The sequence below is a fragment of the Spermophilus citellus genome, assembly GCF_964194105.1.
Source record: "Spermophilus citellus genome assembly, chromosome: 10".
In the NCBI taxonomy this organism is placed as follows: domain Eukaryota; kingdom Metazoa; phylum Chordata; class Mammalia; order Rodentia; family Sciuridae; genus Spermophilus; species Spermophilus citellus.
In genome coordinates this window covers 110,986,119-111,010,158 of record NC_138197.1, presented here as the reverse complement: position 1 = coordinate 111,010,158, position 24,040 = coordinate 110,986,119, and the positions used below count along the sequence as shown (strand labels likewise).

At 41.4% G+C, this 24,040-nt stretch overlaps 1 protein-coding gene across 2 annotated transcripts in view; it reads right to left on the bottom strand.

Annotated features, from left to right (window-relative positions):
* Positions 1–8,037: 8,037 nt before the first annotated feature.
* CRADD (CARD and death domain containing adaptor protein) overlaps positions 8,038–24,040 on the bottom strand; it is a 263,193-nt gene continuing 247,190 nt past the window's right edge. The window contains exon 3 of one of the 2 annotated variants that reach the window (XM_081309184.1): positions 8,038–8,121. In XM_081309184.1, the coding sequence (XP_081165310.1) occupies positions 8,039–8,121 (83 nt within the window). In that variant the 3' untranslated portion in view covers position 8,038. Of the gene's footprint in view, positions 8,122–13,181; positions 13,211–24,040 lie in introns of those variants that run through there. The other variant, XM_081309189.1, reaches the window with a different exon arrangement.

The window sequence follows — 24,040 nt, the reverse complement described above, 5'->3', positions numbered from 1 at the left end:
CATATTTATATTGCCATAAGAAAGTGCTTTCCTTTTATTGCTCTTGAGAGCTTTCTCTCCTCTTTCCTCTTTACCTCCATCACCACACAGAAGGTAAGAGATGAGTTAAGAAAACTTGGTTCTTCATGGATGGACACTTGTGTTCCAGGGCCGAAGAAGTCAAGATCTACAAGTGGGAAGTGACTATTTGTATCCAGATGGGCAGGAGCTTGGATGACAGGAGGTAGAAGGAACTATCTCCATCTTGGAAAAGTCCTTTCTTCCTTCAGGCTATGATTAGAGCAGGTCTTGCTCCACTTTTCACATGCTCCAGGTGTGTGCACATTGTCACCTTCACTGTGTGCTCCCAGTCCCTCAAGGTAAAGCTGGGCCTGCAGTCCTGTAAGCACAAATGGAGGGACTCTGTTCTACAGCTGTAGCTGTCATTCTTTCCTTTTCCTGATTTCCCTTTCTTCCTGTGGCCTTTCCATTCTTCAGATGAGGCTTCTGTGGAGCAGTGAACTTGAACCGCAAAAGAGAGAAAACGGCAACCTCATCTTTTTTCTTTCAAAAGTAGAGGAGCCCTGCTGGGGGTAGTGGTGCATGTCTATAATCCCAATGACTCAGGAGGCTGAGGCAGGAGGATCGCAAGTTCAAAGCCAGCCTCGGGAACTCAGCAAGTCCCTAAACAGCTTAGTGAGATTCTGTTGCTAGAAAGGGCTGGGGATGTGACTAAGTGGTTAAATGCCCCTGGGTTCAATTAAATGCTGCTGGGTTCAATCCCACTACCCACCCCACCCCCCCACAAAAAACATGGAGCCCTTAAGGGAGACAATAACAACAGTGACAACAAACATTCACAGCATGAATAAGAGACTTGAAAGACCCTGTGAGAAAGAAGAAAACCTCTTCTAGATATTCTTCAGCTGCTGGTTGAAGGGGTAGAATAAGCGAGGAAATCAGGTGGATATGGATAATTTTAGAACCTCGGGAAAGGAGAGGTTACATTTTTCTACCCAGCCTGAGCCTAAGAGTAAGGCCAGTAAGAAGAAGAGATGTGTATGTGCAGGAAACACCTCAGGTAACCAGGGAGCGGTCCCAGGCCCCAGTGTAGCCTGGAGCAGCAGATGGACCTGTGTGTCTGGGAGTGGTGGGCAGTCGCAGGGCCCTGGACAGCACTGAGTTTTTTGTAGCTGAACTGGAGTCAGGAGTGGATACAGGCATGACCGAAAGAGAAGGATCCCTGGAAGGATCAGCAGTGAGAACATGGAAGTACGAGAAACCCGCTCACCTGTACAGATTGGGTCCCTCCTAGATTCGTCATTGGCTGAGTACTGTGGGCTGTCCAGTCTTCCTGAACTGTCTCCTAGTGGGTTGTTTAAGGAAATATACCTTCAGTTGTCCTCACCTCCCTTTATTCTCTTGTGGCAGGAAAGCCTTCTTGGGGTGAGTGCACTCTGACACATACGCAGCTCTTACCTCTTTACCTAAGTTACTATTTCTTAACAGGGAGATTTCTGTCTCTGTTGGTAAGGCTGACCCCTTCCCCCACCTCATTGTTCAGGTGTGTGGACTTTGGATCGGCCGCATCCACAGGCTGTGGTGCTATTGTGTAACTTTCCATTCTGCTCTGTCTCCCCTCTGGCTGCCTTTCTCACATCTCTATATTACATTTAAGGCTAAATATTGTATTCTGTTTCTCACAGGAGGGCTCGGAGCAACAGTCCAGCAGAGGACCAAAGCGATGAAGAGAGGACCAGACGGGAGGTGAGTGCCCAGGCAGGATCCTAGATGCTGTGGCACTGCCTCTAGCCCCAGGAATGAAGATGTGACCCTTCAGAGTGTTGAAGTGTGTGTGTGTGGGGGGTGGGGGGGCTCTGTACTGAGTTCACCTTTCTACCCTCCAAGAAAATGGAGACTTATAATACAAATTAAATTACTTAAGTGAGTAGACTGATATTCTTATATCCTACTGAGAGATTTCACACTTGGAAAAAAATTAATGGATCCACTGGAAAACACTGAAAATATATATACCCAGCACTCATGGCAGTTACTTATGGGGGTGGAATTATTAGGATCTTTTTTCCTCTCTTCCTCCCTCCCTCTCTCTTCTTTCTTTTTTCCTTGGTTCTATCTTGCTGTCTGATTTTCATGATGTACTGTTCTCTGCTTTTCCACGACAAACTTATTTTATTAGGAAAAAACTACACAGTATTAAAATAAGCTAAATTCAAAATAACTTTCAGGGTTTATCTCATTTTATGAGGAGGGTGAAGAAGATTCTGTAGATTCTGAGGTTCCAGCAGTTTTCTCCTGGGCTTCTTGGTGGTGTTTTGGCATTCCATGCCCTGTGCAGTAGAACAAGTAAGAAACAGGCCAACACTCACCCTCAAGAAGCTCAGTTTCCAAGAAGCAGTCACCAAGGTAAAACAGACTATGTTTTCAAAAACTGGGGACCCAGTTAAATGAATGGGAATTGCTTTGCAAAATATGAAGCGGCTCTAGAATGAAATGTCATTTGTTCTCAAGAGTATTATCACAGCACTTGGGTGTTTACCAAAAGAAAACCACAATCTTCAGATGGTTAAGTGACAATTTTATCCCATTTCTGCTGCAGTCTGGCTGGGCACAATTCAGGAGCCACTTGTCAAAAGAAACTAACTTTATTTTTAGAACCACACACGCCAAACAAAACAGCTCCTCAGGAAAAACCCTCAGAGCCCAACTGCCACCACTGGCTTCCCACAAACCTCTCACCCCCCAACAAGCCTCTCTCCACCTCCCACAATCCTCCTGCTCTTGAGGCCGATTGGCTGAGTTACGTTGGCAGAGCCAAAAAAGTCCCCCAATGAGCAGCTCCGTGGTCTGAAAGGGCAGGGAAACAGCCCAATGAGCATCACCGCAGAGGAGCCAATCAGCTAGATGTTGCTGGGGCCTCTGTGAGCCAATCATCAGCCGGCAGCTGGAAGTTTGCTGGCAGCTGGAAGTTTGCTGGGGCCCCTTCGGCTGTGGCTCTCAACATCTCCCCCTCTCTGTTTAAACAGCAAGCATGTGGCTTAGGGACTGTGCCTGCCTTAGGTTGTCCAATACTACATATGGTCCTTACCCGTTATCAGATGAGCTGACCTCAATGCGTCAGCCTCCTGTCTTAGGTTGGTACCATTGCAATTGGATCTTACCCATCACTGACTACCAGTCCAGTATACAGCCACACCTGTGGAGAGGTCTTTGTACCAGCGGGGGGGGGGGGGGGGGGTTCTTTGCCTCACCTCTGTTGGCCCCCAAATTTTAGCTGAACGATCATGACAAGCAGAAGGGAGGAAGATACACCAAGCCAATTGACGGCTCCTTTTGGAAAAATTGTACCACCGATGACATCATCAGCAAAAATACCCCAACACTACCACAAGTCGCTGCACCAACAGACAGTTCACAATGCATACAGGTGATACATAGTCCAGGCAAGTTCTGCAAGCAGTTCAGTGATGGCTATTGCAGAAGCTGTAGATTGGTTTTATCTTTGTCTTCACCGGCACTGGGATGAAGATAGGAATTCTGGCAATAATGGCTAAAGAAAAAATTATGTAATATTCCAGAAGGCACTAAAAGAAAACAATTTTCTTAACAATTTACATCGTCTTCACTGGCACTGGGATGAAGATAGGAATTCTGGCAATAATTACTCTTACTAAAGCAGTATTAGAAATGAATCCAATCAAGTGCTATTTTATTAGGAAGGGTGTCCTCACTTAAGTAGGGACAACCATTTGAGTCATTCCCAGATTTTGTTTTGTTTTGTTTGGAACCATGGATTGAACCCAGAGGTACTTAACCACTGTGCTACATTCCCATCCTTTTTATGTGTTTATTTTGAGACAAGAGTCTTGCTAAGTTGCTTAGTGTCTCACTAAGTTGCTGAGGCTGATTTTGAACTTGCCATCCTCCTGCCTCAGCCTTCCTAGTAGTTGGGATTACAGGTGGGCACCACCATGACTGGCTTTAGATTTTTTTTTTATTTCATTGCTATTTTATTTTTAAGGTTATTTTAGTGAGATATACATTTTACATTTATTTTTTAATTTTAATTTGTTATATATGACAGAAGAATGCATTATAATTCATATTACATATATAGAACACAATTTTTCATGTCTCTGGTAGTACACTAATAGAGTCACACCATTTGTGTCTGCACACATGTACTTAGAGTAGTGATGTGCATCTCATTCCACTGTCTTTCCTACCACCTGGCTTCAGATTTTTAAAGATCAAATTCCAGCTGATATTTTGTGAGATTATTTAAACAACTTGGATATGATTTAAACTATATATTTACATATGTATATATATTTGGAAATACTTGTATTTCCAAATTATGTCTATTATATTTTAATATATACATACACACATATTTATGTGTGCATGGCAATGAGTAATCTCTGAACATCATAAGATAACCTGCAATGTGATAGCTGCTTAGGGAGGATATATTTGCAATTTTCAAGAATTAACCAGTTTTTCTTTCATTTATTCTGTTAAAATCCAAACTATTTCACAGCTGTAAATGTTGCAATTCACATTGTTGCCAGTCTCACCAATGAGAAAAGGCACTTACAATGTTTCCTTTTAGGTCCTTCCTACACATGAAACTAAATTGACTAAATTCAGATCATAACTCAATCAAATCTTTGGCTTTAACTAAACTTTAATTTTGTTCAAATTCTATTCCAGGGGCTTAGAGGGGTATAAATAGCAATAAGTTATTTAAAAACAACAACAATAACAACACCATCAGCTCTCCAAGGGAGACAATACATAGAGTAGTTCAGGTCATCGATTTTGACTGCTGTAGATCCTGATCTTGGCTCTGTCACTAATTAGCTGATTCAGTTTGAGCAATTAAGCCATCCCCAACTTTATCATCTTAACTGACAATAATAAGAATGTCTCATGTCAGCATGATGTCATGATGATTAAAATGAAAATGCATGTCAATACTCATCTAGCTACTGGCACACAAAAGCACTGCCTGAATGTTAAATGTTATTGTCATTCTAGATTGGTTTCACAAAATGTTCTGACAAGGAAAATCTGAAAATCTGATTCTGCAACTGAGTATCAGAATCTGGACTTTGCTTCTTGGATTGCAGTTGTCCCTGGCTTCCCACCAGTTCCCGTGATTTAATGAAATCTATGACTGTGCCAATTCTCAGAAGGCAGACAGCTAAGGTAAATTAAAGGGGGCATTATAGACAATAGCTCACTGTGAATCAGGAAGGGACATTATCTTGTAAGTCATTTATGAATCAAAACCCAGCCAAGGTAAAGGGATCGTCGCATGCAGCAAGTTTCCTTGGGTCTAGGGCACCAGCCACATCCTGTGCTATTCCTTGGGGCCTGTCATCCCATTTGGAGTCCAAGACACAAAGCCTGAGATCAGATGTGGAAAAGTGAGCCTTGGCACTAGCATGATTTTTTATTTAATGGCCGACCTCACCTGATCCTGATTGCTGCAGCAACAACATGTGCCACTTTGGACATGTATTAAGCAGGTTGGTCTTCTCTGTCCCCCTTATTCAGAAAAGGATAATAATTTTCACATGGATAAAACCAGATACGACCAGTATTCTGAGGATCATCTCACCATTCCAGCAGTTCTTGTAGGAGGGCAGGTGAGAGGTTTTTTCTTTTTTCCTCTCAAAAGACCAGCCCTTAGGGTGAACAGGGAGAAACACAATTTCTTTATTGAGACCTCCACCTCTGAATGTTATAGATTAACAGCTTCTTTGATTTCATAGGTATCTGTTTTAAAAGATCTTTTTTTTTTTTCTTTTTCTTAAATTAGCAAGAATTGGTTTCAGGTGATAAGATAAAGCAGGATAAGTAAAATTCAATGATAGTTTTAAGTGACAGAAGTTGTGAGCTAAAACTAGTGATGTAAGTTTGTGAAAGGTGAGGGAGTTACAGCAGGAAGTGAGCCAAGCTCACTCACCTTAACAGGAAGTCAATGTGTAAAGAACAAAGTTGATAAATTGTGAAACGTGGGTGTAGCAAATTATTCATCAACATGGAGTCAACCACTACAAAATTCAAACTTTTAAAATTTAAAAGGAGAAATAGTTTCTGGGAAAAATAAATGGGGTTGGGGGGGTCAGGCTAGGGAGAGGTAAGGCAGGAAACAATTTTTATTATAAATTCATCTCAACTTTTTAATTTTCCCTCCGTGTGGATATATTAGTTGATAAGTTTCTTAATGTTGAGGGAAAAGACTTTTAATGTTTAATTTTTAATGGTGGGAAAAAGACAGTTGGTCTGTCTAGAATGGAGATGGTTCCGAATCTTGAAACTTTGTCAAATTGAAAAAAAAAAAAAAAAAATCACCCTCCGGGAGCTGTTCTGGAAACTGGCACACTGCATGACATCTGTCTCACACTCCAAGGGAGGGCTTTAGAGTTTCTGGATCAATGAACAGCAGCTACCTCCTCCAATAACTCAAGGATCACCCCAAGAGTGCCTGTGTTTTCTTGGCAGGTCTTTGCCACACTTACAGTCGTTGGCATAGGGCTCAGAAAAATTGGCTTGTCCTCTTCCCGACTCCTCACCCACCTTCACCCTGGTTTCCTGGAAAATGAGAAAGAATTCATTTATCTTTACTCTCAAGGGATAAAGAAAACCACTCCTTCAAATCCTTAATATCATGAGGTTTGTTTTGAATGTGAGTCATAGTTTTTATGGTTGTTTTGTGGCATTTTACTGATAAGACAAAGGGAGATCTTGATTCTGAAGGTGTGCAGATGGCACTTTTCCCAACTTGTATTCAGGAAATCAGAAACCACAAAATGGATTTACTTTTCTCTGCCAAGTGAGCTCTCTAGGTGACCTAAGCCAGGTATGGAGATTGTTAGGCAGGACAGGCCCTGTGGGAGTAAGAGAGAAACACAGAGAAAGAAAATTCCACAGTTCCCTGGCTAACATGGGCATCATTAGCATCCAGCTCAATCGCCACCTCACCCTGGTTCATAATGAGAGGCAAAATGGGGCTCCTTTCCCATGTTCCCTGCCATGCCTAATCCTAGGTATGAAAGATGGGGTGGTGGGTGTTCAGAAGAGATGAATGAAGGAATCCAAGACCTGAAGATGGGAGGGGGGAAATGGGATCAGTCAGAACATTCCAGACTGGGACAGACTAGGGTGAAGAATTACTCACACTTTAAAAGCAAGGGGCTCACCCACTAGGATGTCCTGAGTCATATCTTAGGACTCCCAGAGGGTCTCACATAGGGTTATGACCTGAGCCTTCATCTTCTACTCTGTTCTTCCATGGAGATTAATAAAATAAAGGTGATAATTCTGCCTCATGCAAAAGTGGTTGCCATTTCTGCATGTTGGGGAGAAAATGTTCTGTAAAATGGAAGTATCATGGCCATGATCACCACGCAGTGCCTCAGACAGTTTTAGCAAGTGCTGATACCAACATATTGACCTTATAAAATCTATTCAACATATCATTTGGGCATGTCACGGGAGAATCCAATCCTAATCTAATGGACCCATATCAGTCCATTGCCATAATCTTATGTGCCCATAACACTATTTTGATAAATTACAGTGAATTCAAATTAACTTCAATTCAAATCAGAAATAATTTCTCTTTCATTTTTTCTCCAGTACTTAGCATCTGTGTGAGCTACAGGCACAGATCCAGATTTTGTGTGGCCTGTAGCTGATGTAATTTTGGGATCCTTTAAGAAAAAAAAATACAAACATTTGAATTCAAAGTCAATGCACAGCCTTTAAATAGGCTTGCTTACATGACAAGTTCCAGCTTTATCAACATCATGAAGATATGCCTCTAAGGACCTAGAAAGATACATGACCCCCCCTTTTTTTTTTTTTTTTTTGGTATTGGGAATTGAACCCAGTGGTGCTTTACCATGGAGCTACATACTCAACCTATTTTTTTAATTTTTTTTTTATTTTGAAGCAGGGTCTCACTAAGTTGCTTAGGGCCTTGCCAAATTGCTGAGACTGGCCTCAAACTTGTGATCCTCTTACCTCAGCCTCCCAAGTTGCTGGGATTAGATGTATATATCAGAGACTCCTGATTGATATACGACCATTCTGAATCAGTTTTTTCACCTACAAAATCAAGAAAATAATTATTATTTAAAGTAATGTATTGAGTGTCAGCATTCTTGAATTCATAAAATGAAAATTTGCTATGAATAGTCATCTGTATAGAGGCCAGATGTTAATTAAATTAAAACTCTTTCTGAATCCTACCTGATTAATTATGTATGTATGTGGACAGGAAAACTAGGTGATGATCAGCCAATAACACAAACTCCCAGGATTAACAATAAAACATTGCAACAGTCGGGCATGGTGGTGCACACCTGTAATCCCAGAGGCTTGGGAGCCTGAGGCAGGAGGATTGCAGGTTGGAAGCCAGCCTCAGCAATTTAGCAAGGCCCTATACAACTTAGTGAGATCCTGTCTGAAAACAAAACATTATGTGTGTCTGTTGTGGCTCAGTGGTTCAATCCCTGGGTTCAATCCCTGGTACCCCCCCGACCCAGCAAAAGCAAAACAAACAAACAAATACAAAACCCCAAAACATTGCAACAGAGGAGCAATGTTCAGAAGGAAACTTGGCAAAGACAAGAAAATTAATTTGAAAGTTCAAAGTAGGTTCAGGGAATGTCACAGATCTGAATGTCGACAAAGACTTGGCTCCCCGTGCCACATCACCTTTTATGAAACAGTATTTTAAGAAACAGCCTCGTTTGTCCTTCATGGCATGTGGGGGAGGCAGGGTATTGGCCGCAGTCACCTTATATCATAGGCACTTCCCAGAACGGCAAAGAGCCAAGCCTGGGCCTTCGTCACTGTTATCACCATCACTGTCATTGTCACCACGGTCATCATCAGTAACACTCACGGAGCTCCTCCTAAATATCAGACCCAGTGCTTTACTGAAGTACGTCACATGTGTTTTCTAAGTTGATCTTTCACGGACCATTATTTCCACTTGACCACTGGAGCAGAGCTTCAATATTTTGCCAAGGATTTGCAATTAGTAAGTCTCAGCCCCTGTGGCAGTTTTGAACATTTTACTTACTATGTTAAAAGATTTGGAAACCCACAGAAGCTTTAGAACCCACAGAGAGAGCCCTCTGGAACTATAGGCCACATCCTCTATTAAGGAGCATATTCTCCTCAAAGATCAACTTGGATGACATCATGAAGACATCATGCAAGTGGACCAGGAGTTGTGGCACCCACCTGAAATCCCAGCAACTCAGGAGGAGGCTAAGGCCAGAGGATCACAAGTTCAAGGTCACTTCTGCAATTTAGGGAGATCCTGCCTCAAATAAAAAGTAAAAAGGGCTGGGGATATAGCTCAGTGGTAGAGCTGAGTTCAATCCTCAGTATCTAAAAATATAAATACAAATGACTGCAGATAAATTCGATAATCTCTGGGACTGTGTTTTATTTATCTCTGAATTGCCAATGTCTAGTACAATTTTTAGCCATGAGTTGTGAGATAAAAGAGGAAATGAATACTTTGGCCTTGAAGCAATGAAGGACAGAGCCAGTAAACAGAGGGGTCCTGACTCCTTGCCTGAGTTTTATTTCTACCAAAATGGCTACTCTACGGAGGGTTGGCTGCTGTAACAAAGAACCCAAAATACAATGGCTTAAATAAGATAGAAATTTATATCCTTACGTAAGAGTCCATACAGTCAATTCAAGAGAGAAGGAGTAACAGACAGCAGGTCCTTTCTTTGTAAATACCTAACTAGGAAGCTTCAAATATCATTTCCATGCACATTCTACTAGCCACACTAGTCACATGGCCACATCTGCTGCAAGGAAGCCTGGGACATGCAGTCTTAGCTGAGTGGCCAATAAACCCATCTAACATTTCTGCTACTGTAGAGGACAGGGCAATGGCTGTATTGACTAGCAAGGAACAAGCTACTCTGTGCAATGGGAAAATGATTCAACTTAGAAATAGGTGTATAAGCATTTCCCCACCTGCAAAATATGAAAATTATTATAACTACCCTGAGGCTCAGTTTTTTTTTCAATCCTGAATAAGGACAATAATGGTATTAGCATTTATTGAGCATGTCCTATAATCTAGGAGTGGCTAAAAAATATACTTTACATGCATGATTTAATTCAATCTTCCCAATGACCCTAAAGGGTTGTTATTGTTATTATTCTTTTCATGTTAGAAATGAGGAAACTGAGCCTTGGATAAGGTTTTACAGTAAGCATGTGAGTGACAGAGCCAAGCCTATGCATGGAACCCCCTTTCTCCATCCAGATGAAGATGGTTATGACGTCCGCATGGCAGGGTTGCGTAGCCTGGAGCACACAGGAGGTCCTCTGCACTTTCCCCCAGGAATGCAGACTGTCTTGCTGGGGCCTCAGGCCTTCTTGCTTAAATTGAGTAAGGTACCTGGCTCAGGAATGAAAATTGTCCAGAAAGAGTTCCTGGTTGCCGGAGGGAGGATAGAGCAGAGAGGAGGTGGAATCCAGGTTTGAGAGAGAAGAGGAAAAAGCAATAAATGGGGAAAAAAAATTACAGCTCTGCAGGCAATGGAATCTATTACTCAGAGATTAAAATGTCACAAGGAGTACACGTCAGCTCTAGGACTTGCAAAAAAATTTTTTTCCATCATAATTACTTCTCTTTGCACAGGACTACATCCCACCCCCACCCTGGGAGGAGACTGCCCCACCTGGTGTCTTTCTATCTTTCTACAGACCTTGAAAGTTGCTTCTTCATTTATTTATAACAAAGGCCAACGCCAACAAGAATTTACAATATACCAGCTATTTGCGATTTGTTTACCCTTCAATAACCTTGGGAATGAATTCTCTTCATTTCACCCCACATAGTAGATGAGAAAATGGAGGCACAGTGATGTTAGATGACTTGCCCAATCTCATATGGCTGATAAGAGGATAGTCAAGGGCTGGGGATGTATCTTGATGGTAGAATGCTTGCCAAGCATGCAAAAGGCCCCAGGTTTAATCCCTAGCACTGAGAAAATTAAAAAATAGAAAATTGGAATTTGAACCCAGCTCATGTGTTCAGGAGGGGGTCCTTAATCACCACTCAACTTCTTCCTCATAGTCCAATTCTGTTCATGGGACGGTGGAAAACAGTACAAGTTCTCCCAAAAAGAACCTAGTAGGTGTTCCTTTTTCTTTCACATTGAGATAAGACATAAATCAAATATCTGAAGAATGGAGTGTGGACCAAGGAATGTCAAGTCAAAAGCCCCACAGGGGTTAGTTAACAAATCATCATGATTCTTGTCCAACAGGATATTTATAAATATTAACTCTTAAAAATGATATTGAAGAATAATATTAAATAAGTAAGGTCATAAACAGTACATATAGCATAATCTTCATTAAAAAAAAATAAATGTCTACACACACAAACACTCTTAAAAGATCATATATCACCCAGGCTCGGTGACACCTACCTGTAATCCCAGTGACGTGGGAGGTTAAGGCAAGAGGATCACAAGTTGGAGGCCAGCCTAGGCAACTAAGCAAGACACTGTCTCAAAATAAAAAATAAAAAGGTCTGTGGAAGTAACTCTGTGGTAGAATACTCACCTAGCACGTGGGAAGCCCGGGGTACAATCCCCAGTACTGACACTTACAAAAAAATAACAATAAGATTTTACATCAAATCTTAATGAGTCCTTCTACCTGAGTAGCAAGATTAGGGATTAAGTCCAATTTATTCATCTGATTCTCAACACACACCCCCCGCCCCATTTCCATTTCCATTTCCACTCCGATCCCCACAGGAGTCTCCCGTCTATTAAAGAAAAACCTGAGGCTTCTGCCTAAGATCACCTAAATAGAAGCTCAAAGTGACCCTCGCCTCCTTTCCAACCAAGAAAGACACTGCTTCCTTGCTTTTCTTTTTTTAAATTTTGAAACAAGATTATACTTATAGAAAAGTGGGGAGACAGTTCATTTTTTTAAAACTATTATAGAGTAAGTTACAGATACGATGCCACAATCACCCTGTCTACTTCAGTGGGTGATTCCCACAAACAAGGACAGTGTCCTGCATAGCCACAAGTCAGCCACCAAAACCAGGAAATCAACGTTGCTACACCACCTGTCCACTGCTCAGGTCCCATTGGAGTTACGCAGATTGTCCCAATAGTGCTTTTCCAGCCACAGGATCCAGTCTGGAACCGAGTTACAAGCTGTTGGTTGTCTTCAGTCCGGAACTGTTTTTCAGTTTTTTGTCTTCCATGACCCTGACACTTTGGAATATTTCAAGGGCGACTGTATTGCAGACACTGCCTCAGCTGGGTTGTCTGTGTTTCCATGGAGTCGGGCTCTGCATCTTTGGCAGGAGAGGTGCCCACGGGGAGAAGAGGTCCTCTCACTACATCCTCTCAGGGGACACAGAGCTTGGCTTGTCCCATTACTGACAATGTTCACTTTGATCTCTTGCATAAGGAGGTGGCAGGCCTTTCCATTGTGAGATCCTCTCCCACCAAATAGAAAGGTTCATCTCTCTGAGGACATATCAGAGAAGAGGAACTGGACTCTCTCTGCCATACCCAGGTCCCGGCCCCAGCTCAGGAGCTTGGCAGTAGAATAAGGGCCAGGGGGCATGATGACATGGTCGTCTTTAGAAACTCTTCATGTGAAAAGGCAGGCTCAGAGGGCACTATTCTCAGACCTTGGGCTTCTCAGATTTCAGGGATGAAAGGTCAGCAAATTTGATGTAGCAATGGGAAAGGCTGTTCAGATTTTTTTGTTGTTGCAGAAAAATTTGAGAAGCACTTTGGCCACCACAGAGGAAATGCTTTCTTCTTGTATGTGATAAAGACAGCAGGCCCAGGAGAAGTTGGGAAACAAGAAGAGAAAAAGTCACACACACACAAAAAAAATTCTCAGGGATCTCGGCCTTGTATTTGGAAATCATGTTCTTTTCTCAGTCATCATTATTGGCAGAGGCAGCAATCATTGTGTACCTGTTGAGATTCTAGCAGTGGGGCCAGGGAAGTTTTCATCTGGAGCTGCAGGCAAATGTTTTCACAGAAAGGCAGGGTTAAATAGGGCTTCCTTATCCCTGAGGCCTGCCTTTCCTTCCTCCATTCCCTCTTCTTTTCCAACTCCTCTCTTCATGCCCTGTCTTAGGCAGTTTTCCATTGCTATGACAAAATACCTGAGATAAACAAAAGAGTAAAATGTTTATTTTGGCTCTTGGTTTCAGAGGTTTAAGTTTGTGGTCACTTGGCTGTGTTGCTCGGGCCTGTGTTAGCACAATATATCATGGCAGAAGCACATGTTGGAGAAGGTTGTTCACCTCATGGGGACCGGGGAACAAAAAAGAGATGGGAAGGGACTGGAGCCCGATATTCCCCTTCAAGGGCACACCACCAGTAACCTAACTCCCTTCCACAGGGTCCCACCTCTAAAGAGTTCCACAGGCTGCCAAATGAGCCTTTAGCATGTGGGCTTTTGGGGCACACATAAGATCCAATCTGTAACAACTACAAAGCAATTAGCCAAGATTTCAGTGAGGCTGACCTTTATGGAGGGGAACCTCCTCAAGCTTTTTAGAAAATTCATTTTAAAAATTTTTATAAAATATACAGAACAAACAATTTAACATTTTAAGCACTTTTTAAATGGCACTAGCATGGGTCATCCATGTTGTAACATGTGTCAAGAGTTTCCTTCTTTTTAAAGGCTGAATATTCCCTGAACTTTTAAAAGCAATATAACTGTATTAGACTGCTGGGATGACCATAACAAATACCACAATCTGGGTACCTTAAAAAATAGAAATGTCTTTTCTCACAGTTCCAGAGGCTACAAGTTCAAGATCAAGGTGTCCGTAGGTTTGCCTTCTTCTGAGGCTTCTGACCTTGGCTCACAGGTGGTGTCTTCTTGCTGTGACCTCACAGGGTCTCTCTGCATGTACACTCCTGGTATCCAAATTTCCTCTCCTTATAAGAACCTTGGTCAGATTGGATTAGGGCCCAGCCACATGGTTTCATTTTAATTCAATCACCTCTTAAAAGGCTTTATCTTCAAATCTAGTCCTGTCCAGAGGTAGTGGGGGGCACGTCTTCAACATATAGGGTGGGCCTGACATGAGCCACCCCATATGTAGTGACCTTCTTGAGAAATGGATCCTCAAGTGAATGTGGATCACCTTGGCCATCTTGTGGGGTGCTGGCTTAGGTTTGCATATGAAGTGCTCAGCACCTCGCTGGAGGATGGCAACCTCTCTGCAGGATCAGGGTCCAGAAGCCCTTTGTTTTCTCAAATCATGGAGTGGGTTCTTCCAGCACACGGTGAGTGCTCACTTAATGTCTGTTTCCTGTGTTCCTTCTGCCATCTTGGATTGAGTGGGCTGAGTGGATGGAGGATTGGGAGACTCAGGGTCACATCACTGTGGGAAGGGGAAAGATGGGGAGGCAAACAGGCTTCAACTGCTCACCTCTCCTGTCTTAGACAATGGGGGTCACAGAGCTCTCCCATTTAAATGAAGAACAATCCTAAGAGTTACAACTGACTGAGTGTGCACCTGGCATTGAACTAGGCACTCAAGATGTCTCATTTGATCTTCATGTGGGTACTATTATTATCCCTACTTCTCACATGAGAAAACCAAAGCCTGTAGAGTTTAGGTAACTTGCCAGGTCATACAAATCACACCAGCATTCAGACCCAGAAGATCTGCACGGGGAGCCCAAGGGCTTCTCATGACAATTACATAAAAACTCCATGTGCAGTTGAATAGAGTCATAAAAGCACTTAAAAGTGGTCAGGGAAAGGATACTGACTACTTTAATTCAATATTTTCCAGTTCTTTGATGAAATTCATTAATTTAAATTTAAATTATTCTAAGAAAAGACTTTGAGTGCTGGGGCACTTCTCCCTTGGATAAAGCCACATAAAAGAGTTGTCCTGTTTGTCCTATAGCAAGTATCAACTTGCTCCTTGGAGTGCCATCAGTCTCCATTCATGGTAGATTTCCTAAATATTTGGTTTTTAAAAAAAATCATCTTCTTTCCTCCTTCTTTTCTGTCCCGCCACTTTTGGAGAAGCTCACATACGTGAGCTTGTATCAACCTGTCCTTGGACTGGGTGTGTTGCAAGTACTGGGTCCCTCCAGTTCCAAGGACTGTGGTGTCTTGGCTCTGAAGAATTCTGGGAAGAATCACAAAGGGTTGGGCTGTCTTGTTTGTTTTCCTGAGCTGTAGAATATTCTACTTACAAAGCAGTAAGGAAACCCTAACCTCACCACACCCACCCTTCCAAGCCAGTTTCAAAGTTGCTCCTCTAGGAACTAGTGAAGTCCCTAGAAAGGATGGTTATAAAAATCCCTCCCTCTGTAAATCATCCAAAGTTCCGGGACTTGGTGGAAACTTTTTTAAATAAATACTCTCTGACTTCTAAGCCCTAAGTCTTAGACAGATTTTGATCTCGTAAACAAATTTGTAGGAAATGTACGCTGGAAGTAATTAGGTATTTCCAATGCTTTCTCAACCACAATCCAATCTTAGCCTGTTAGCTTCCTATAGCGCCCACTGGCATGGCCAACCCGCCATGTCTAGAGTGCTATGAAATCTACCAGCTACACAGCTCTTCTGAGACTGGTGGATTTGCCACTTTGTATCAGGTGTCTCTGCTCTGCCACCCCAACTGCTATGTTGAGCCCAAGGCATCCAACATGGTGGCCCCTTCCCGAGGACCTAAGGAAACTGTCTGGTGGCCCAGCCTGAGGGGGAGGCCCTGTTAGAAAGCTTCACCTTGGGTGGTTAATATCCAGCTCAATCAACACGAATGCAGGACACAGCAAATAGAACCACAGAAACAGAGGCAGGAAGAGGCAGAAGGAGAAACAGAGGAGCTTTGAGTAGGACAGAATTGCTCATGAAGAACTCTCGGGAGGCTGCCAGTGCCTCGCAGGGGGTCCTTTCTCCTGCTCAGGAGGGTATAAGCCACCGGAGAAGATAAGTCAGGGGACAAGGCTTCAGGGGTGGAGTCTTGCTTTGTGATGTCTTGCAGTCAGCAGGTTGATTGGCATCTTGGCAGGTCACACCCGTCTCTGAGAGGCTGTGCGGCTACAGCAGGTCACCCATCTCCAGTTCTATGTGGGACCTGGGGCAGAGCTGGATAGGGCTCACAATGTATCTGGGTGGACTTGGCCAGAGGAAATTGCCACTGGAAGTTCTCAGATACTAGATCCTAGCCACTGGCTGGGATGCTGGTGTAGTCCACACACAGCCCACAGGTGGCTCTCCGAAAAGAACAATGTTTCCCTTCTTCGGAAGAGAACAGATTCCAGTAACTGGAATTGCCGGGGGTTTCCTGGATACTTTTCCAGGTCTCCATCAGGCCTGAATAGGTACTGCTTCGATGATTTCCTTGGTTAACTCACTTCATATTTGTATATCTCTAGAACACTCTGCCTTCTGGAGTGTCCCTAGTATATCATTGTGTTTGGCATTTTATGCAACTGGAGAGATCCCAACACAATTTTCTAAAAATGAATTCATGTGTTGACTGTGGGCTCACTTGCCAATTCTTTGATTTCTCTCAATTCCTCGTTAGGTCTGTGGATCAGTTTTCCAGGTCTTATCCATTCTCTCTCCACAATACAGCTTCAGTCTATCAGGAATCATCATATTCCTCTCACATACCACTACCTTCCCATCCTTCACCCTCAGCAGACATCACTAATCCATCACCTCACTCATCCTCACTCACCTGAACAAAGCTAGAAGCAGCAGTCAACTCTATTCTTTGAATGCTTATTAAGTAATTTGCATGTTTCATCTCACTTAATACTTGTAAAACTCTGTGAACACCAACAAGAAAAAATTGAGCTCCAAAAACACCAATAAAAATTTCTGAAGTAAAACAAAAACAAAAAAATGAACCTCTGTGAAGTATATACTATTGCTTTGTCCACTGTATAAGGGACAAAACTGAGGTTCAGAGAGAGGAGAGAGAGACTCTGATTCCTGCCTTTCTCCAGCCTCCTCATCTCCCTCATGGCCTCCCACGGACAGATCCCACATGGAGCCCATTGGCAGGGCAGCCACGGAAACGTAGCTCGAAGGGCCAGCCCCTTGTGGTGCAAAGCAAAGCAGTAGGGCAGGGATCAGAGGGAATGGGGAGAATCCTTTCCTGATTCTGCAGCCAAAATGAATCTGTCCTGGCTCTGAAAATCCATGGCACTTGATCCAGAAGTTTCCTTTTGCACTTCACACTTTTTGTCACACAGGTATATATATCAGGATTAGTCTGGAGTATGCCACTGTGAGTCTTTCCCTTGGCTCTCATTGGTTTTACAGGTCTGCGGAGTCAGATGCGGGGGACTCATTGTCATTTTCTGTCATCATACCTCGCCCCATGCTGGGCTCAAAAAATATTTGTTGAGTGATGAATGTCATGCATTCAATACCTGTGACTCTCCAGACTGGGGTGTGTGACGATGTGCCCAAGGGAATGCCAAGCCACAAGACAAACACTGTCTCTTTCCCAGAGCATCAATTTCACAGGAAGGTAAGTCGTTTTAAACACCATCTTTATATGAAAACAAAAACCAAAAAAAAAAAAATGGAGTTAAATATAAAATTTTTATGACTTTTTTTCAATAAAATAAGTTACTTCACAGAATGCTAGGCTCTTTATATATTCACTTTTTTCTTTGACTCTCTTTTTTTCCACATGAGTTGACGGAGCATTTATGTATGCCAGGCTCTGCTGTTGGCACTGGGAACAAAACAGCCAAGTGAGCAGACATGATCCTTCCTCTAGGGACCTTACAGTCTGGTGCAGAGGTCAAAAAACTTGTTCTAGAAAACATTAGATAGCACAGGCTTTAGGCTGGAAGAGCCAACCATGGCTGGTCACGCTTCTCACCCCTGCCATTGTAACGTGAATGCAGCCAGAGCATAATGAAAATAATGAGCTTTGGTGTGTTCCAACAAAACCTGATTATAAAATAGGCAGAAAAAAGACAAGTAGGTCGAATACATAGAAAACAAAGTAAAACAGTGGTTATGGGCGAGGTGGGAAGTGGTGGGAAGGAGTAAGAACACAGGTACAAAGTCACAGTCCTATAGGAGGAATGAATCCAAAGGTCTAATGCACGTCACAAGGACTCTAGCTAATATTGTGAGGTATACTGGAAATTTGCTAAGAGTGGGAATTTTAGGTACTCTACACACACACACACACACACACACACACACATACACACGAAAGGCAGATAACTATATGAGATGATGGATCCATTAATCTGCTGGCCTGCAGCAATTGCCTCACTATGTAAATATATATCAAAAACATCATGTGGGACACCTTAAATAAATATAATTATAAAGAAAATCAGGCAACAGGCTGAGCATGGCCAAGAGGCCACAGTTTGCTGACTCCACCAGGAGAAAAGAGGCATTAAGTAATTTAGGATGATGTGTTGTTATAACGAGAATAATAGGAGATGCCTCATGGCAAAGTTAGGCTACTTCCAAGAGCAGGACTGACGTTATGCGGGGTAACCTGTGGAGTCACGCAGGGACCAATCTCAGAAGGGACACCGTGTTTGGTTTAATGTTCTGCTGTCCTTGTCTTGGAATTCTTTGTGTGTGTAGGGAGGGGCAGGCACAGGGGATTGAATTCAGGGGCACTCAACCATTGAGCCATATCCCCAGCCCTATTTGACATTTTATTTAGAGACAGGGTCTTACTAAATTGCTTAGCACCTCCCTTTTGCTGAGGCTGGCTTTGAACTCGTGATCCTCCTGCCTCAGCCTCCAGAGCAGCTTGGAATTCTATATAAGTGTTTCTGAGAGGTAGCAGGACCTTTAGGAAGAGGGACATTGTGGGAGGTCCTTCTCAACAATGTGTGGTCCCTGTACCAGCTGCAGCAGCAGCCACTGGGGTCAGTTATGAGGTAACTGTATTTATGGATTTGTTTCTGTGTCCTATATTCTGTACCATTGGTCTACATGTCCATTTTGGTGACAATACCATGCTCCATGCTGTTTTTGTTATTATAGCTTTGTAGTATAGTTTAAGGTCTGGTATTGTGATGCTTCCTGCTTCACTATTCTTGCTAAAGATTGCTTTGGCTATCCTAGGTCTCTTATTTTTCCAAATGAATTTCATGATTGTTTTTTTCTATTTCTATAGGAAATAGAAAAGGAATGACATGGGATTTTAATTGGAATTGCATTGAATCTGTATAGAACTTTAGGTACTATGGTCATTCATTCTGACAATAATAATTCTCTCTATCCAAGAGCATGGGAGATCGTTCTATCTCTTAAAGCCCTCTACAACTTCTTTCTTTAGTGTTCTGTAGTTTTCACTGTAGAGGTCTTTCACGTCTTTTGTTAGATTGATTCCCAAGTATTTTATTTTTGAAGCTATTGTGAATGTGGTAGTTTTCCTAATTTCTCTTTCAGAGGATTCATCACTGATGTATAGAAATGCGTTTAATTTATGGGTGTTGATTTTATGTCCTGCTACTATGCTGAATTCATTTATTAACTCTAGAAGTTTTCTGGTGGAATTTTTTGGGTCCTCTAAGTATAGAATCATGTTGTCAGCAAATAATGATAGTTTGAGTTCTTCTTGTTCTATTCCTATCCCTTTAATTTCTTCCATCTGTCAAATTGCTTTGGCTACAGTTTCAAGGACTATGTTGAATAGAAGTGGTGAAAGAGGGCATCCCTGTCTGTTCCTGTTTTTAAGGGAATGCTTCCAATTTTTCTCCATTTAGGATAATTTTGGCCTTGCGTTTAGCATAGATTGCTTTTACAATGTTGAGGTATGTTCCTACTATCCCTAGTTTTTCTAGTGTTTGTTTCTAGGGTGCTGTATTTTGTCAAATGCTTTCTCTGCATCAATTGACATAATCATATTATTCTTATCTTTAAGTCTATTGATGTGATAGATTATGTTTATTGATTTCTGTATGTTGACTCAACCTTGTATCCCTGGAATGAACCCCACTTGATCATATGCACTATTTTTTAAAATTTATTCTACTTAGTTGTACATGACAGCAGCATTTCAATTCATCATGCTGAAATGGAGCGCAACATTTCAATTCTCTGGTTGTACATGATGTAGAGATATACCATTTGTGCAATCATATATACACCTAGGATAATGATGTACCTCTCATTCCACCATCTTTCCTACCTTCATAACCCCTCCCCACCCTCCTCTTTGCCCAATCCAAAGTTCCTCCATTCTATCTATGCCCCACCCCATAGATCAGCATCCACTAATCAGAGAAAACATTGGCCTTTGGCTTTTGGAGATTGGATTACTTCACTTAGCATAATATTCTCCAACTCCATCCATTTACCTGCAAATGCCATAATTTTATTCTCTTTTAATGCTGAGTAATATTATATTGTGTATATATACTACAGTTTCTTTATCCATTCATCTATTGAAGGGCATTCAGGTTGGTTCCACAATTTAGTTATTGTGAATTCAGCTGCTATAAACATTTGTGTGGCTATGCCATTATAGAATGCTGATTTTAAGTCCTTTAGGTATAGACCAAGGAGTGGGACAGTTGGGTCAAATGTTGGTTCCATTCCAAGTTTTCTGAGGAAACTCCACACTGCTTTCCAAAGTGGTTGTACCAATTTTCAGTCCCAATGGTGCACTACTTTTTAAATATGTTTTTGTGTGCAATTTGCCAAAATTTTATTAAGAATTTTACATCTATGTTCATCAAGGATATTGGTCTGAAATTTTCTTTCTTTGTTGTGTCTCTATCTGGTTTTGGTGTCAGGGTGATACTTGCTTCATAGAATGAGTTTGGAAGGGTTCCCTCCTTTTCTATTTCATGGAATGATTTGAGGAGTTTTGGTATTAATTCTTCTTTGTAGGTCTTGTAGAACTTGGCTGAGAATCTGTCTGGTCCTGGGCTTTTCTTGGTTGATAGGCTTTTGATGGTGTCTTCTATTTTCTTGCTTGAAATTGATCTGCTTAAGTTTTATATGTCCTCCTGGTTTGGGTAGGTGGTATGCCTATAGAAATTTGTTGGTGTTTTGAGGTTTTCTATTTTACTGGAATATAAATTTTCAAGATAGTTTCTAATTACGTTCTGTATTTCAATAGGGTCTGTCATGATATTTCCTTTTTCAACACAAATTCTAGTGATTTGAGTTTTCTCTCTCCTTTTTGTTAGGGTGGCTAAGGGTTGGTCATTCTATTTAATTTTTCATCAAACCAGCTTTTTGTTTTGTCAATTTTTTGAATTGTTCCTTTTGTTTCAATTTCATTGATTTCAGCCCTAATTTTGGTTATTTCCTGTCTTCTGCTTCGTTTGGTGTTGTTTTGTTCCTCTTTTTCTAGGACTTTGAGATATAATGTCAGGTCGGTTATTTGTTGACTTTTTCTTCTTTTAATGAATGAGCTTATGGCAATGAACTTTCCTCTTAGTACTGCCTTCAGAGTGTCCCAGAGATTTTTGATATGTTGTATAGAATTTTTATCTCCTCCCTGATGTCATCCGTTATCCATGCGTCATTCAATAGCATATTATTTAGTCTCCAGATGTTGAAGTAGCTTCTGTTTTCTATCTTATCATTGATTTCTAATTTCATTCCATTATGTCTGAAACAATGCAGGGTAGTATCTCTATTTTTATGTAGTTGCTAAGACTTGCTTTGTGGCATAACATACGGTGTATTTTAGAGAAGGATCCATGTGCTGCTGAGAAGAAAATGTATTCACTTGTTGATGGATTAAATGTCCTATATATGTCTGTTAAGTCTAAATTATTTATTGTTTTGTTGAGTTCTATAACTTCTTTGTTTGGTTTTTGTTTGGAAGATCTATCAGTGGTTAGAGAGGTGAGTTAAAGTCACTCAGTATTACTGTGTTATGGTCTATTTGATTCTTGAAGTTGAGAAGGGTTTGTTTGATATATATAGATGCCCCATTGTTTGGGGCATAGATATTTATGATTGTTATGTCTTGTCGATGTAAGGTTCCCTTAAGAAGTGTGAAATGACCTTCTTTATCCCTTTTCAGTAACTTTGGTTTGACATCCACTTTATCACCCTGCTTGTTTATGCAGACCATGTGAGTTATACGTTTTTTCCCATCCTTTCACCTTCAGCATGTGGATGTCTTTTCCTGTGAAATGAGTCTCTTGAAGGCAGCATATTGGGGGGTCTTTTTTAAAAAACTGAATCTGCTAGTCTGTGCCTTTTAATTGATGAGTTTAGGCCATTGACATTCAGGATAATAATAATTCAATTATTATTGAGAAATGATTTGTATTCCTGGTAATTTTTTTTTTTTTAGTTTTTACTTTGACTTGGTTTCTCCTTTGATTAGGCTTTCTTTTAGTATAGTTCCTCCCTTTGCAGATTTTCATTGTTGTTTTTCATTTCCTCCTCATGGAATATTTTGCCAAGAATGTTCTGTAGTGCAGGATTTCTTGCTGTAAATTCTTTTAACTTTTGTTTACCACAGAAGGTTTTTATTTCATCATCACATCTGAAACTTAATTTTGCTAGATATGATTCTTGGTTGGCATCCATTTTATTTCAGAGCTTGGTATATGTTGTTCCAGGATCCCCTGGCTTTGAGGGTCTGGGTTGAAAAATCTGCTGAGATCTGAATTGGTCTTCCCTATATATAATCTGATTCCTCTCTCTTGCAGCCTTTAAAATTCTATCCTTACTCTGTAAGCTAGGTATTTTCATTATAATGTATCTTGGTGTAGCTCTGTTGTAATTTTGTACACCTGGTGTCCTATAAGTCTCTTGTATTTGATCTTCCAATTCATTCTTCATGTTTGGGAAATTTTGTGATATTATTTCATTAAAGAGATTGTGCATTTCTTTGGTTTGAATCTCTGTGCCTTCCTCTATCCTGACAAATCTTAGATTTGGTCTTTTGATGTTATCCCATAATTCTTGGATGTTCTGTTCATGGTTTCTGACCATCTTCACTGTGTGGCCAAATTTATTTTCAAGATTGTACATTTTGTCTTCATTGTCTGAGGTTCTGTCTTCCAGGTAATCTAGTCTGTTGATGATGCTTTCTATTTAGTTTTTTTAATTATTTTTAAAATTTGTTTTAGTTAGTTATACATAACAGTAGAATACATTTATGCACTTTGATATATCATGATTCCATTTCCCTGTTTTATTTTTCTCCGTTGCACATATTAACACCTAATATATTGATTTCTTATCTGTTGGGGTGAATTATCTATCCTCCCCATTGTCACTGGAATACTAATTCTACAAAAGAGTGGTTTTGTTCTGTTTCATGTGCTGACGTATCTCAGGGCCTAAAAAGTGCCTGGCAGAGAGGGAATGTTTGATAAATATTTGTTGAATAGACACAGAAATTAAGGAGACCTCAATTATATCAGTATATGACTATAACTACTAATAATTAATAAATGATGACCATAAGACTGTGTTAATAAGTCATATGACTGGATTGATAGAGTTACTAGCAGTAACAACTGCTCCTGGGGATTGAACCCAGGAGCTCATCACCAGCTTCTCTGGTCACAGCCAACTGAGATGGAAGTGGAGGAGTGCATTCTAGGCAAACTCTACCACTGAGCCACACACCCAGCTCCCACTAGCATTTGTTCTTAACTTAGGCTGTCAGATGGATGTGCTTGAAGTAGAGACCATCAAGTCTCTAGGAAGGGGAAATCCACAAGTTTCCTCTACTTCCTCTTGCTGTGGTTGGGGCCATGTGACTGTTCTGGGCAATGGACTGTACAGAAGAGGTGTGTGTGAACACAGGCCAAGGCAGTTAATAGGAGTGCCTCCTCCACTTCCATCTCAGTTGGCTGTGACCAGGGAAGCTGGTGATGAGCCACAGGGTGGAAACAGCCTGGATCCCCGAGTCACTGCATGGAGGACGTCTCTAGGCTTTCTGCAAGGGAGAAAGGAGCCTGTGTTGTGGTGAATCATTGAGATTTCAAGACTTGTTACTGCACAAAAACTGTGAAATGAACACAAG